Source organism: Lepidothrix coronata, unplaced genomic scaffold, assembly GCF_001604755.1.
Source record: "Lepidothrix coronata isolate B3197 unplaced genomic scaffold, Lepidothrix_coronata-1.0 Scaffold196, whole genome shotgun sequence".
Classification (NCBI taxonomy): domain Eukaryota; kingdom Metazoa; phylum Chordata; class Aves; order Passeriformes; family Pipridae; genus Lepidothrix; species Lepidothrix coronata.
Window position 1 is genome coordinate 1,749,051 of NW_016690376.1, and position 16,442 is coordinate 1,765,492.

Consider the following 16,442-nt stretch of genomic DNA (forward strand, 5'->3'; position numbering starts at 1 on the left):
CAAGTTCCAGGAAAACAAAAGCAAACCCACCCCATCTTTACCAGGGGAGGGTGAGGTTCAAGACCAGCATTTGATCAGTTAACCTTTAATATTGGCACTACTGTACATCTCTTCATGGTCACTGTGCTTCCCCTTTTCCATAAGTGATTTTTCTAGAAACTAAGCGCCCTCCTGAGCTGTCCAAGCAGAGGTGGATGTCAAGGAAAGGCACCTTCTGATCAGAACATCAAAAATGACAATGCTGTGACAGTGTCACTGATCAGAGACATAAAGAGAAGGGGGCTAAGTCACCCCTGCAGAGTGGGGATTAACGTTGGAACGCTCCAACACACACCAGGAAGCTGGGGCAGCACAAGCTGCCTCCCAGCCATGTCTGCTGCTCTGGGCTTCTGGAAAAACCAATCCACAGACACTTCAGTGCGTGGCCAACTCTGGATCCTTTACATCAGCCCCGCTTCTTACACTTCTGCACAGGAAATATCTGACAGAAGTGTGAGCTTCCAGACCAGCGCTGGAAGAAAACAGGATGCTTTGCCAACAGGCTTCAAAGGCATCCCCACCTTTTCCCCTTGACTTTTGCAACCACAGCAAGATTCTTTCAGATTTAGTTTAGGTGTAATAAAAGTTTTAGATGAAAAGTACTACCTGCTCCGATTGCTGAATTTGCAGACTTTGAAGTTCTTTTCTCAAGGATGAATTTTCCGTTCTCAGTGCCTTTGAAAGCAGACACACAGATAATGAAAGACTCATTTGGTGGGGAAAAAGTGTTAAGCTTGACAGAAAAGTAATTTCTTTTAGAATAAGTGAAAGACTTTGAAATTCTGAAAGAGACACACACACACACCCCCCTCAGCAGCTGTTGGAGCCAAAGTATTCAATGGACTAATTATTCATCATGGATAACTTGGAGTGGATTTCAATGTATAGGAAATTAGAGCCCAGGTACAGTAAATGTAAGACATCATGTTATAGGCCATTGCCATTCCTCACATCTTTGGGACAGCCCATTACTTTCAATGTATTTATATGATATCAGGATTCAAATAATGAAAACTATAAGACCATGGGCTTTAACAGTCCAGATCTTACTCTGGAGTCAGTAATAATGTCCAAAATACACAAGGAGTCAAAGGTGTCCCTGTACAGAAACACACTACAAGCTTAAAAATTTACATACCCCTAACACTGCCATTGGCATTGTTAAAAAAACTATAGAATATTATTTCAAACAAATAATTAAGACATCTTAGATGAATTTGTAAAATACCATTATCCCTGGAGGGCTTTAAAAGCCGTGTGGATGTGGCACCTGGGGACATGGGTTAGTGGTGGGCTTGGCAGTGCTGGGGGAATGGGTTGGACTTGATCTTAAAAGGTCTTTTCCAACTCAAACTATCCTGTGACATGCTCACATCTTTGGCTGTTCAGTAACCTGACAGTTTTGCAACCTCTCCCCAGCACAGGGGTGTCAGCAATGCACCTGGAATTTAGGGACATTAAGAAAGGGAACATTGGCTTTGTCCAGGTAGACAGGACACAACTCTCCAGCAAAAGCCAGCTGAAAACACACAGGGATTTTTATTCTGGCTTTCCAGGCTTCTCATCGCTACCTTCCTTATAAACAAACAGGAAGGAAATAACTTGATCCTCACCCAAAAAGTGTCACTACTTAATAATCCATTTAACCCTCCAGATTATCAATTAAGAAAAAAGATGCAAGAATCTCTTAATGCCAAATTTTTACAAAACATCCTTTCCTAAAGGCAGATTTGTTGGAGGTTAAGCCAAATGTACAGCTCTGGAGATGTATTCTCATTATTCCAAAGGACACCAGGATTGCATTTTAGCAAAATCTGCTCTAGATTAAGCAGAAAGAAGCACTTACTCTAGGCCAGCAATGCTAATGCTTAGTCTATCTTACAAAAAACATTTTAACCTTGCCTCCACAAGATGCTTTTCCTATTCAAAAGGAATTATCTCAGGCTGCACTATGAGCACTCCAACACACACTTGGCACAAGAGCACTTAATCTCTACTTCCCCATCAAGAGATAATACAAGAGATTTTACCTTCAGCTCCTCCTCTTTATTAGCCACCTGTATGAGTCCTGCCTCAAGCAGCTCTTCAACTGTCTTGATTTTATCATCCCTCTCTCTCATGCTGAGAAAGCAAGAGTGAGTATTAGGAGAAAGAGTTAACCTCTGAAGGCAGTTTAGCTACCAACAGTAACCTTACTGCCAAACAAAATCTTTATTTTAGCCTCTGATTCAAAAGAAAAAAATTTCTTACCTTTTTTCCATCTGCTCTATCAAGTCTTTGTTTGTCTAAAAGAAATACAACACAATGGGGTCATCATTAACTGGACAAATAATGATTTGGTATTTAAAAAAAACAAATAACCAGAAGCTTGGTTACGACCCTAATACAGAAAGCAAAATAAAGTAGAGGGAGGATGTCCCCATGGCACCTGTGTCTCTAATACTGAGGCTGGAAAGTTATCAATATATCAGAGAAGGGACAGATCCAGCCCAAATGGCTGGATGATTTTATGGACTTGCAGCATCTAATCCACAGCAGCCAGCTCAGTACCTCCCTTTTTTGAGCTTTTATTGGAATCACGAGCTCTACCTGAGGCTCACTCAGCAGAACATTTATGATTTCTCAACACCACCACATTGTGAGAGACCAGATGGGAAATATAAATCAGCCCCAGTCTTCCAGACAGGACACGAGATCAGCCAGACCCAGGGGAACACGGCTGCAAATTGGGTTCTCCACCAGAAAAAAGGGAGCTGCTCCAGACAGGGAGCTCCTGGCCAGCAGACACCAACCCAGAAAAGGAAATAAAAGTTTCCTGCCCTGCAAGTCTTTTTCCAGTGTTTCAGGAAGTTTTCTCAATGGTACAAAAAGTCAGAGGTGTTCACAAGGTGTTCCCAGGCAATGCTGCCAAAGGAGATGGAGCTCAGCAACTCCACAGCTTTGACCTGCAGCATCCTGTGAGCACCAGACTGGCTGCAGCCATGGGCAAAAATACAGAACAGGAGGCGAAAGACATCACAATGTAAAGAGTTTTCCCATTCCAGGGGTCTGTTCTTCGCTATTACTGGTTTGAGAATTCAGTCCAGGATGGAAGAAAACAAGCAGGGTAAAAATCTGGCTCTGGTCTCTTTGGACACCCTTGACTAGGTCTAGAAGACAGTCACAACTGCCTTACTTGAACCCTCCATGGAAGAGAAAATGCCTAAAAAGCATCAGTTTTGACACCAACCAGTCCAGCCTACAACCAGGTTAAGAAAAAAATACTGAAGAAATTAAAAGACTGGAAGATATTTGATATAACCTCAGCAAACACTGGCTATACCTGCTCAGACAGGAGAGTCTGCAGCTTCTGAACCTCAGCTTGCAGAGCTGTGTTTTGATCCTTGAGAACCTAGAAGAAAATTCAGACATTTTATCACTTCAGAACTGCAAAGCCTAACTACAGCATTTCCATAATGGCAGTGAGGTAATTAAACAGCACAGAAGTCATTACAGAGAGCTCTTTGGAAGCTACAAGACCACAAAGAGTCCTTTCCTCTTCTTTCTTGCTTTTCTGTATTAAAGACAAAAGTATTGTCCTTATGTTCCCATGAGAAATTCAGCTGTTACCATCTTTATTCCCTGGCAGAGAATCAGACAGAAACAAGTGTGAGAAGCTCAGGGGGAAAAAAATGCATTTTCCTCCTCAAGCAGCATCACCATCATGTCAAGATTTGATAGCTGCCTCTTCCAAAACACTCATCTGCTGAAGCAAATGGTCCAAGATTCCCTCTCTAGTTGCCTTAAAACACAGCAAGGAGTTGTCAATCCAGCAGCAGAGGTTTGCACAGCTCCCACACTTGGGTCCCACTGCAGGCTGGGAAGAGGTGAATGGGGAACACAAACAGCCCTACCACATTTGGCCTCTCCTCCAGCATTCCTGCTCCATGCAACAGGCACAGCAGCCCTTAAAAGACAGGCTGTCTGTCTGGATTCCTCACACGTATTTTAAAATCCTCCTCCATTACTGCTTTTTGCTTTACAAAGTCTTTTTTTAAAAAGACTTGCTTGGTGCTTTACGAAAGTAAAAAGCAGGGCACGTGCTCTGTGCTTCAGCCTTACTGAGAAAACATGAGAAGGAAGGGACAGCAACAGTGAGGATTAAAAGCATTGCTCTGGTTTTCCCACTTTCATGTGCATGGGAAACAGCAGCACTTCCTTAGGTGGAAGCATTTAGTACAGTACTGGTCTCATTTGTGTTTGGGAAGAGAGACAGGAGGAAGAAGAGACCAGCAGTGCACATAATAATCGTGCTGAGAGCACACTGTAGCTTTCTGCACTATCATGATGATCATCTTCTGCATTCAGTTCTCTATTCACTTCCCCAAGAACTGCTAGAATTGCCTCCAGGTGATTTTTGCCACTACTTAGCACTGAACTGATTTCAGCACATATCCATTCACAACACCTCTAAGGCCTTTTTCCTGGGTAACAGTTACTACAGAAACCACCACACTAAAGGATGCTCATGTTATTTCTGCTCTTATACATTTTCACCACTTCACTTGCTATTTTACAGTGTTCCACCACGCTGAAAGCCCTGAGAGTGTCACTAACTTGAGACATGCCCACTTACTCCAGCCTGCCATCTCTTCCCACTCCCCTTTCCACACTGTTTATGCACCAGTTACTCAGCACACACTTCCCTGAAGATTCAGTCAACAGCTTTATTCCAAAAATCAACTGAAACTGTACTTTGTTTCCTGTTCAATTAACTGAGCAAACTTCTTCCTTCTTATTCTGACAGCTCAGAGAAACTACTGAGCCTTGCAAGGGACTCTCATCAAAACCTCTTTGAAAGTGCCACTTTAATACATGAATCAAGTTTACTACCTGCTTCAAAGAGCTCCAGGAGACTCCAGAGGCTTCTCCTACAAAAGCATCCTGCCTCTGCCACTACCCACCTGCTCTGTTCCTCACTAAAAACACCTTACTAACCTGACCTAGTGAGATTCAGAGTGACTGACCTCACACCAGAAACATCAGAAGAGCAGCAGCACCCACCCTGGGCTTTGAAGGACTTAAAAAGACAGAGTCATCACCCTTCTCAGGAAGCAGGGCTGTTTCTAACAGCCCAAGCTCAGAGGAAAAAGGCCAAGGTGGCAGAGGGCAAGGAGGGGTTAAACTGCTCTCTGCACACATCATCTAGAAACAAGCAGCAGCTTTGCTGTGCAGACCCCAGATGTCAGAACAAAAGCTTCAGCAGTTTAGCTGCAGCCTTGTGAGAAACAATCTGGAAAAAGGCAGAAGGAAAATAAGCAATTTTACACCCACCTTGACAGAAAACAGAGACTTGGCATGGTAATCTAAGCAACAAAAGTTCACACCAAGGCCTTGAAAGTCATATTAGAAGGTTTAAAGCTGGAAAAATCACAATAGCTTTTACTGTACAACCTCCTCCTGCAGATTTCAAAGCCCTCACTCCTCACAACTGCAGACACTGCATTTAACATGTGCTATCCCACCTCTTGGTCTGCTGCACAGTCAGCTGCTACTACTGTGACATCCCACATTGCTCTTCCCTTGCAAACACAATATTGTAATTTACCTCAACACACAAAAGTCAGTTTTATTTCACTGTTCTGCAGTTGCTTCACAACCTCCAAAGTCTGGAAAATCTACTGTAAATAAGCACAACAGTAACTATTCTTTACCTTACCTTGAATTCTTCTTTTGTGTTTGAAATCTGGGCAAGTTCTTCTCGAAGCTGATCTTCAAGACTTCTTATTTTGTCATCCTTGATGTGAATGCTGAGACACAGCAGAACAGTTAAATACGTTTCCCAATCCAAGTCTTACAAAAAGCACCATTCAGAAGAACATAAAAAGACTGATAAACATTGTTTATCAAATCCCAGAGCTATTTACCTTTTCTGCATCCTTTCCAGCTCATGTGCAGCAGCAGCCTAGATATAAAGAGGATTAACACAGACTTAGGATACATCACATGATTCAATCAACCTTTCATTCCACAATATTAAAAAGCTAGAACAAGTCATTTGGCCTCTCAGCACATGACTGAAATCAAGAGTGAAAGGGGTAAGCTTGTCTTCATGCACTTTTACAACACCAATCTACGCCAGGCAAGATGTAATTATGCAAAGGCAAGAAGATCTCGAAGAGATTCATTTGACGACTGGGATTATCTCTAATTAAACACTTCATTTCCACCTCTGTAATAAACAGGCCACGTAGCAATAACAGAGGGACAGCATTTTGTTTGGCTCTAATGAGATCTCTATGGTGAGGGCAGGGGGGTTGTGTGCTTTTGGGTTTTTTTTTGGGGGGGGGATGTTAATGGCCTTTGTATGCAAATGCCAGGACTGCACATTCACGGACAGTTGTGTTCACTCCTGCGGAGTGTCCTGCACTCTGTGAGCCTAAAAAATCTAAACCAACCAAGCAAACTGCTTCAGTAACTTGGATATCCAAGTAAAAGATTTTGCTGGTGAAGGAGGGGTAAGAATTAGGCCTCCCACCAGCTGTAAGAACTCCAGGGAATCAGGTATTAGCCCGATCCGGAAGCCTCACACCATTAATGTGCTTAAGCACAGCTTGCTTAAAGCCAACAGATCTGCATTTGCATTTATGGAAGAAAAGGCAGTGGAAAGGGAGTAGAATTAAATATTTAATGAAAAAACTATTTCACCTGTTCATTTGTCAGAGCCTGTAACTTCTGGACCTCTGATTTCAGGGACAGGTTCATGTTCTGTAAGACCTGAAGGAAGGAGAAGAAGAAATATATTTGCAGTTCATATATAGACAGTATTTCAGGTAAGTTCATTCTCCAGGGCAAAGCATTTCAGGTTACTTTTTGAAGGAAAATCCTCGAGCTGCCATATCAACAGCTTTCTCAGCATCTAGCACTGGCCTAGAGGAGCCAAATGAGCAGACTTGTAGCTGAAGGGGCTGTTTCTAGAGCCAAAGGCAGCAGCCTTGGGGGCTTCCTTTTGTACAGGCAGCCAACACTCCCCCTGTATCAGCTGGCATTTACACATGCTTTTATTATACCTTGAGCTCTTCCTCCTTGCTGGTCAGGTTGGCATGTTCATTGCCTAATGAGTCCTCCATCTGCTTGATCTGTTTGTCCTTCTCTGCAATCCTGCACAAATGAGAAACGACGACAGATCAGTACAAAAAGATCTGGACGAAAATGGTACAGGAAACATCAGGCTAAACACAAAATACACCCTGGCCCTTAAATCCAGCCCCTACTCTAAATCCTGCTGACTGTACATTTTGGGTCCAAAAACTTTTCCATTTTAAAATGTTGTCCGCTTGCCAAAAAAAATTTATGAGACATTCTCTAGCTCTGAAACACAACAACTACCCCATCTCCCAAAGGGACAAACCCTCCTGGCACAGCCACGTACAGCCCAAATAATAACAATTCTCGTGGTCACGCACATTCCTGCACCCTGCACTGACCCTGCACACAGGCAGAGAGAAAACAAGAGAGATGTTGCACACAGAGCCACCTACAACAGCCTCCAAACCTGAGGCCAGACACGGAAGGGAAATCCGTAGGAAGTGGTTTTCCCAGCTCCCAAGTCAAACTCGTGGTGAGAAGTTAAAAGCACAGACAGCACCAATTCCTTCCCCGGTCCCTCCTGCACGTGCGTGGAGGGGAAGGTGGCAGGCACTGAAAGCCAGGAACACCTCCCAGATCCCAGAGGAAATGAATGCTCACACTTTGTGGAGTTCTTCTGCCAGGACTGAAGCTGAAGTCTGTAAAAGGGGAAAAAAAAAAAAGAAAAAAAAAGAAATAGCTGAAAGTAAAGCCAGTCAAAGAATCCTCATCTACAGTGAGCCAGGAATAGCATTTGTCTAGTTATTTTAAACTGGCACAGGATGCTTCCAGCTATTGCCTGGCTAAGGAACACTGAAGGAATACCAGCCCATACTAATGTCCATTCTTCCCCTTTGGCCTAAGGCAGCATGAAGGGAGAAAGGACCTGTGTTACTTCCCCTTCACCAGATTCAAACAAGGCATGGGGTTCACCAGCACCCAGGAATTAAGCACTTTATGGGACATTCTGCTGACAAACCACTCAAATTTAAAAAAAGAAAACCCTGCACAGTGTATCAGGACTTGTGTTAGGAACAGCAACAGCAACATAAAACCAGCACGTGGCATTTTTTTCTCCCTGGAAAAACCCTGTGCCTTCGCTGTCACACACAACAGTGCAGGAGAGACCCATCACACTGCAGACTGTTTCACATCCAGTTTGGGAGCAGCTGTAGCAGAACTTCCATGGACAATTGTGTTTCAGATACATGGTTCTGCTTTCCAGTCTTTCCCTCCCCCAAAATCCTGGATCTCACAGAGCTTGTGCCCATGGGACCCCACAGCAATCCCTGTACTGCCTTATCCATACCATGGAGAACAGCATCAGAGGAAAAAAATATCAAAGGGAACAAGTTCAGTCCCATTAAAGTTCAGTCTTTAATGACCAAAAGAGTTTCATCAACCCTGATGTCCAGGGCAGGATCCAGTCCAACCTCGCCTCTCCATAGGGCTTTTTTTACACCCACTGTTCATGGTGGAAAAACCCCCCTGAATTTTCATGGCCAGTGGGGCTGCACAGGGAAAGGACACACCTCCTTCCAACAGTTCTCCTTCTGCAACCCAGAGCTAAAAAGTAAAATTTCCCTAGGGATTAATTTCCAAAGCCTCTAAAGAACTAAGGATGAGAGGAGCAGGTCAGGAAGATGCTGTAAATCCAGAGTAGCTCTTCCTTCACTACTCTCTCCACACCCAAAGGGTTAAAACACTTCAAGCAAATCCAGATTTTCAGTCTGTCGTGGAATTTAATCAAATTCCATCAAGCACATCCATGATTAAAAGAAGGCAGCACCCAACTGCATAGGAACAGTCTCCACTTGTGCCCACAAAGCCTTTCTGAGCTGATTTCTGTGACCTACCCTCTACGTGGAAGCAACACCAGTGACCCTGAGGCTTTACACAGTGTTTACAACAGAAATAATTTCTCAAATAAACTAATCAAACCAAAATTTTAAAGATTAAAATAACTGAGAAAGGGCATTGTGCAGGTTTGGTGGGGTTTTGGTGTGATTTTTTTTTTTTTCTTCTGCACAGAAACGAACAAACAACTTTATACAGGAGCTACCATAAGACAATGTTTCTCACAAGGGAAAAAGCACAATCAGGTGGTTCACAGGACTGCAAAAAGACCAGAAGAACCACAAGACAGAATTTTACACATGCAAAGCTACAGAAAACAAACATTGAAAAAGGTACTACACCCTTTGGTTATAAATGAAAGCCACTATGGGAGAAAATAACTGGATTTTCCCCAAAAAAGAAAGAAGCTTAAAGTTTTACACCACTTTGAGAAACATTAGAACAGAGGATGCTAGCAAGTCCTTGCTTTAGCATTACATCTCATATCCAGCTACAAAAAAAAGTCTTACTTTTAATGAAAGTTCACAATTCACGACTACAAAAGAAAGTCTGAGAACATGCTGTACCTGGGCTGCCATTTGTGAATGAAACTTCTGAAGCTGAGCATTCAAAGCATCATTCTGCTCTATCAGCTCCTTGTAAGAGAGCACAGAAAGAAAAGCAGGCTGAGATCTGCAGCAGGTCAACTTTTGCTAGGATTAGCTTTTAGCCTTGATTGTGTTAGTAGGAACAGTTCAGCATTTACATGTCAGACACTTTTACAAGACGCTGTTTTTTCCTCCCCACTAAGATCAACCAGTCTGAGTGGAAGCACAAGGACCTGCTGTGTATCAAGAGAGGAATATTCCCTGCCCAACCACAATCCATTTGGTTTTCCTGAATCCCTCAAGAGTTATGTCCACACTGCCTCTCACCACCTGATGCCAGGGAGAAGGGAGATCACCCCAGAAGAGCTCACATGAACATCAAAGGTGCAGGGCTGCTCTCCCAGGGTGTTTCCCCACACCGTGGCACCATTTCACAGCTTGGAAAATTGGGTCAGCACATTTTCCTGACTTGCCCAGAGCACTTCTCAGGTGTGAAATAGCCCCAGACCTCCACACAGCACCACACACAAGGTCTCACTTCACAAGTGGACTGGCACAGTTTTCTCATCCTTTATTCAGTGGGAAAGCTTTACTAAAAGCAGCATTTCAAGGATATTTCTGTATTTCCATAGTCACAAAGTGAGAGGAAAAAAACCCAAACCCTTAAAATATTTGAGCAATACTACCTGCACCTGCATTTGCATGGAGTCCTCCTCAGAAGCTCTCTTTTGCTCAGCCTCCAATAACTGCAACATCCTCTGCTCCAGCTGCTGTTTTGACACCATTGTATCAGTAAGTTTACTGTGCAAGCTCTGGATTTCATTGTCTTTGGCCACAAGCTTATTCTGCACATCTGTAGCAGAAATGTCAGGATTTTAATTCAGAAGTCCATATTTAAACTTTGGGGGAAATCATTTTCACTGTAAACAGGGAGGCTGATTAGAAGCCTTGGTCCAGCAAGCCAAGGTTCAGCTCCCTCATCAGCGCTCCGACTAACTGGGATCACAACACACTATTTCCCCCGGGGTGCTGAAGCAGTACCAACTTCACCTGAGTTTTATTTAAGCCATTTACTCAATAATGCCCTCTTTTTTTACAAATGGCAACAGCCAACTCACTGCAGCAAGCATTCTTTAGGAATGTTGTGGTACGTGCCTTGTTGCGCTGCTTCGTGTTCTGCTGTTCTTTTCCTGAGATAAGCCTGGATTTCTTCCCATCTTCTCTCTGCTTCCTGCTGCTGGACCTTCATATTAAAAAGAGAGTCAATGTAAAGGAGTCTAACCTTTAATTTATTTTTGAAACGTTCAGAGTGCATCCCCTCAGTGCCATTCCCAAAACATATGGCAATGAAGTGAAATTGTTTCTTGTTTCCATTAGGGCACATCAGAGAGACAGAGTGCTCTGTAATCCTCCTCCTAGACTAGTTTAGCCTATTAATTTGAAAGGCAAATTGTGAACAGGATTTCATTACAGGCTCTCAACAGAATGGCTTCTGTAATATGAAAATGCAGCATCTTTGCCCTGATAGTTCAGAATTAACACCAGAAGCCAGAGCAGCCATACAACACATAAATCTGCATCCAGTAATTAAAACACATCTCAACTTTTCATACCAACTCTCCACCAGCCAGGGCAAAAGGCAGGGAGAGCTTCTGGCGTGTAAGACTTAATTACAAATATTAAAGAAGTTATGAGCTCTGGATTGGCACCGTCACCTGAACACACTAGTTTCTCTTCTGAAAAAAAAATACAAAAGACCTTTGCTTCCAAAGAAAAGGAAAGAGATGCATCCAGAACCGAGTCCATTTACATTTTAAACCTTTAAGAAGTATATTTATTTAAAAATTTAAACATACACGTGGCTTCAAATAAAATCACACAAGTACAATGCCGTCTGGATGAATGACTCTGAGATATCAAATCTTGCTGGAATTGTACAAAGTTCAACATCTCTACTTTAGCTTTTTAAAGATATTTACCTGGAAGGTAAGTTTCACTTCACAGGGAGGTCTGTAATCACTCATAGCCTATTGTACTGAATAAAAACATTAAATAAACCCACAGGCTGGCTCAGCCCATCCGAAACGGGAACAGCTACAGCAATTCCCACAGGCTTCACATCTCACTGATTCAGAACTTGCTTAGTAGAGCCTTGAGCACAACCTGACAGGCAGAGAAAACCCCAGTCACCTTTAGCTGAGCCACTGCCTGCTCTGCATTCTTCTTCTGGAGCTCCTCTTGCTGCAACTTGCTGCTCTTCTCCCCCAGCTCGTTCATCAGCCGCGCGTAGTCCTGGCGCAGCTTGTTCAGCTCGGCCGACTGCCTGAAAACAAACATTTTCACAGGTTTTTCTTGGTTTTTTTTTCCACAAGAAGCACTGGCCACAACAGCAGCTACTAAGATATCAACACCACGTCCCATATTTGCAGCCAAAGGGCTGTATTGGGTGGGTCTGGGGTTTTGTTTCCCCCCCCCCGAACTGTTTTATTCTAGGGAAGGGATGAGGGTCAGGTACTCTTGGCCATTGGCACAGCACAGTAGCTACAGGCCAGAGTCAGAAACAAAAGGTCAGCAATAAGCCAGAAGCATCAGTTCCCTCTGAAAGGTTTGCAAGCTGATTGGCATGATTTGGGCAGGCTGATGTTAAACTAAAGAAGCTCAGCGTAAGGAAAGGTCTTGCATAGAAATTCACATTCCTTTCCTCTTCCTATAAAGGATTATTGATCTCAGACTTGCTCGAGACTATTCCTCCTGGACCACGAACTGCACACATTCCTTCACACTGTTTGTTGCCTCCTGGCCTTGACCTGACTATTAACTGATGAAGGTGTCTGGGGCACTCGCTCACGTAGGGAGAGAAGAAGCATTTGTACAGCCCAAGGGAAGGATTTTAAAAGGCTCCCCTCTTTGTCTAGGCAAATAAAAAGCATGTTATTTTTATCTTAAATTTGCTTGATTAAGGCTTTTTCAATATAACTGTCTGAGAGATAGAGATGCTTCATTTAAATGAACAGGACACCTAAAATCAGGGTACCACACCCTTCTCTGAGCACTTGTGATATCGACCCGCTCAGAACACACCTCTGCTGAGCTGCTCCAGGCAGTGCAGGAGCTGTTAACAGAAAGGAACATACTCAAACAGCAGCACAGCCAGAAAAGGAAGATATGGAGCCCTTTACAAGTCCTGACAGTGGTTTTGACATTCTAGTCTCCAACAGTAACAAATCAAATACCTGAGAGCATATAATGTGTCGGGTTTGTTTTCTGTACACCTTGCCAGGGTGCTCAGCTTTTAGCACAATACACACAATCCTCTCTGCCAGCTCAGGGGCATTTTGACTCATAACTCACAAAAGGCAAAACCTTGAGATGCCTTTTTGTTTCTCCAAACGTTTGCACCACCAGTAGATAAATCCAAGTGCCACCCCAGTGGTATCATTAACTGCAGGGCATCAATACTGATTTACAAGTTCAGTGCTCCTGTTCTCCCAGAATCAGCACCTCTCCTAAAGCCCCAGGGGAAAGGACACACCCCCCCTGCCAAAAACACCAACTATGCCTCAGCACCGCTGCACTTCTTTCTGTTAAAGCTGCATAAAAGCTCAGGCTTCAAGTTGATAAAATAAACTGTCTGTTGTGAAAGCCTTGGCTCAATGCAAACACAGCTAGCCCAGCCCAAAATATGCGTTCCCAGCTTAACCACTAATTCAGAGACAGGAGATGGAAGCAAAACAAAAGAAGCAGAAGCCAGAACAACTCTTCAGGGAAGGCTCAAACACACAGAGCTCTGAGTAGCTGCTCACATACTTGCTCTCCATTTGGTTGGTGGAAGTACTGACAGCATCTCTCAGGATCCCGTTTTCCTGCTTCAGGTGGCTTATTTCTGCCTCCATCTGCTCACGCAGTTGCTGGAACTGATGGGGAGAGAAAGATCAATTCCATAAAAGATTAGACTGAGGAGCAATAAAAAAAACACCCCAGCAGCTTGTAGCAGTAGATACCACAACAGTTTCAGTAAATAAAATTAAGGGGATTTTTTGGGAGAAGGGCAGCTTTGTTGCTTTCTCAGGCACCAACTCTTAAATTAAACTGTGCTACTCAGACCCTCCTGCTCAAATAAAAGCACAGGTTTCCTTTTATATCAGTGTAACAACCTATTTATCAAGGCAACCTTTTTATTGTTTAAAAAGACTACATAAGTGATACTTGGAATAATGACTGCTCCGCTGCATAACTTTAGATATTTATACATAACTTTTCCAGAGGGAAATAAACATGCTGTGAATTATCATTAGAAGCTTAGAAAGCCTTTAAACAAAGCAGAAAAAGTATAAAATAACTAACAATACATGGGTTATAAAATGCAAATCACAAAAGGCTAGTCCTCATCTAATATCCTTAAGTCAAGATTATGAAATAGATCCTTTATTTAGGCAATAATATATGCTGATTGGATTTTCAGCATGGTTCCAAACTGAGGCAGAAAGAAGCCCTGACAACCCAAGGTTCAGAACAGTGCCAAAAGAATCAAAACACAGGATTCAAAGGGAAAAAATGGACTCTGCATATGCAGAGAACAGCAGAGCTCGGCTCTGAAAACCCTCAAGCACATACAGCTACAACGCTTTCTTCCTCTACCAGTGCCAGTTTGTACATGTGGCTGACACCATTCCAAGACCCAGTTTCGTCAAATATCTGACTCATCAATGAGGGGTTTAGATATAAAAAAATCCAAATAAAAGTTTGTGTAACAGCCACAGCAGTCCCCTGCAGGGCATCCACCTCCAGCTTTGCACCAACAAATGTAACAAGCTGGGCCTTGGATGTTCATTGAGGGGTTCTTTTCCCTCCCTATTTTTTTTTTTAAAGCCAACAAAATCCCAGCAGAATCAGGGGCACAAACCCCATGTTACTGGAAGTTCTGACTATCTCCAGGTTCTCTGCCATGCTGCAGCACATCAGCAGAGGGAGCAGGACCAGAGCACTCTGCTCATCCTTTCTCCAGCTCTGCCTCGGACAGCAGCGTCTGCAAAGACCTCCCAGTTGTGCCAGGATGTCTCTCCCCCTCCCCAGCCAGCAGCAAGACCCCTTCATTATCCAGTTGTCTGTACAGTTTCCAAGGAAGTCGTCTCTGCTCAGGAGAACACAGTTCTGCTCCAAAACTGCAGAGATGCTACTCCTTAAAGTGCTGAGAGAGAAGATACAGCATTAAAGCGCAAAAGTTCATGTGCTGGGCTTCATGTTGTGACATTCACACAGGAAAAAAGTCCTAGAATGAAATCTAAGCAGGCAAGTTGGTATAAAAAGGGCCATTCTTCTTTGAAAACTCTAAGTTAAACTTTTTAATCTGATGAAACAAACCCTTCATTATAAGGTCACTCCATTACAATGCAACTACAGTAGACAGTAACAAGGGTCTTTAAAAAATTACAAGTGTCTGCTCTTCAAATATTTTCAGCAAAGCACTCCCCCAGGCATTGGTATTTCATGTATATTATGCCATGTTGTCACTCTGTAGTATAATTTTAAAGAGATTTATCCGCTGGTAAATGATCATCAGCATTATTGGCTCTCTTAAGCCGAGTATTTCAATTAGATTTTACACTTTAATTGAATAACATTTCAGCAGAGCACCACGAAGGAAAAGTAACTACATCAGAGACTGGCTGCCTGGACAGCATTTCACAGACCACCAAAGTCACCCGTGAGAACACCTCGTCTTTGAGTCAGGAAACTCCCACAAAGTTTTGCACCCTGGCTAAGGGAGCAATTTCTCAGCATTGATCTGCTTGTGCTGGAACAACTCCAACGGCTTTGGTAAAGCACTCACCTTGATCTTCATCTGCTGAGATTCTTGGTAGCTCACGTGTATTTTGCTCTGGAAAGTGTTGTGCTCCTTCTCCAGCGTGTTGATGCGCTCTCGCATTTTCGCCGTGAGCAAACCGTTCCTCTCCTTCTCTGCAACCAGCTCCTTGGGTGGGAAGGGACAGGGAAAAGGGAAAGAAGTCATCTACTGCTCCCTTCTGAAGTCTAATAATCAGTGGTTTAAGATAACTAAAAATATAGCAAGCATGCATCAAGCCAAAGTCAGCATCACTCTTCACTCAGAGAAATTACAGCATTAAACCCAACCAAATTTTCTGCATCTTTACGAATATTTAGGATCAGCATAATCTCACATTTATTAAGAAGTCTGCCAATTTAAACACTGATCTTCTGTTGTCTCAGAAAAGATAGAGTCCTATTTCCATCATTCTGCCCAATCATAGAGGTCTAACAACTAAACCCATGGATTACACAGAGGGCAGAGCTTAGATCTTCATCCCAAATTTAGCAAAATGGAAGAACACAGGTAAAGCATCATGGCCAAACAGAGCAATTCAGAGCACAATAACTGCTTTGTAGCAGGTTGCAAAGCCAACAGCTTTATGAGAGTTGGGCTATTAGTGCTCTACAAAAGCCAGAGAAGCCCTGAATCCCACCAGCATGACACCATATTATAGCTTTGAAATGAAAATACACATTGCTATTTAATCATTTATTAGTCAGTAACTTAACCCAGACACCTGAGAAATCCATAGAGCTGCTCCTCTGCAGCATAAATGCACTTGCTTTAGTAAGCAAAAACATTAAGTGCAGCTTTCAGCAGCTCCCACCACACAACAAGGAATTCGTACCATCTGAGCTTCAAGTGTCTCCAGCCCCACAGCCCAGCTCCTTACACAGCTCCTCACTGTGTCAGGGAGCCTTGACATATAATTTAAGTGTTCTAAATTATTAGCCTGAACACCCTCCACCTCTTCAGAGTAATTGCAGCTTTTCCCACATTTTAAATTTAAATAAAGGCTCTTC

At 43.1% G+C, this 16,442-nt stretch overlaps 1 protein-coding gene across 8 annotated transcripts in view; it reads right to left on the reverse strand.

Moving 5' to 3' along the window:
- Positions 1 to 16,442, reverse strand: part of KTN1 (kinectin 1) — a 56,760-nt gene that overhangs the window by 25,686 nt on the left and 14,632 nt on the right. For 7 of the 8 annotated variants that reach the window (XM_017831764.1, XM_017831767.1, XM_017831766.1 and 4 more), the window contains exons 8-22: positions 15,421 to 15,561; positions 13,398 to 13,504; positions 11,781 to 11,913; positions 10,746 to 10,833; positions 10,277 to 10,443; positions 9,570 to 9,638; positions 7,768 to 7,805; positions 7,089 to 7,179; positions 6,727 to 6,795; positions 5,946 to 5,983; positions 5,738 to 5,828; positions 3,362 to 3,430; positions 2,290 to 2,324; positions 2,070 to 2,160; positions 646 to 714 (exon numbers count right to left, since the gene is read on the reverse strand). In XM_017831764.1, coding sequence (XP_017687253.1) covers positions 646 to 714; positions 2,070 to 2,160; positions 2,290 to 2,324; positions 3,362 to 3,430; positions 5,738 to 5,828; positions 5,946 to 5,983; positions 6,727 to 6,795; positions 7,089 to 7,179; positions 7,768 to 7,805; positions 9,570 to 9,638; positions 10,277 to 10,443; positions 10,746 to 10,833; positions 11,781 to 11,913; positions 13,398 to 13,504; positions 15,421 to 15,561 — 1,296 coding nt within the window. The remainder of the gene's footprint in view (positions 1 to 645; positions 715 to 2,069; positions 2,161 to 2,289; positions 2,325 to 3,361; positions 3,431 to 5,737; positions 5,829 to 5,945; positions 5,984 to 6,726; positions 6,796 to 7,088; positions 7,180 to 7,767; positions 7,806 to 9,569; positions 9,639 to 10,276; positions 10,444 to 10,745; positions 10,834 to 11,780; positions 11,914 to 13,397; positions 13,505 to 15,420; positions 15,562 to 16,442) is intronic. The other variant, XM_017831763.1, reaches the window with a different exon arrangement.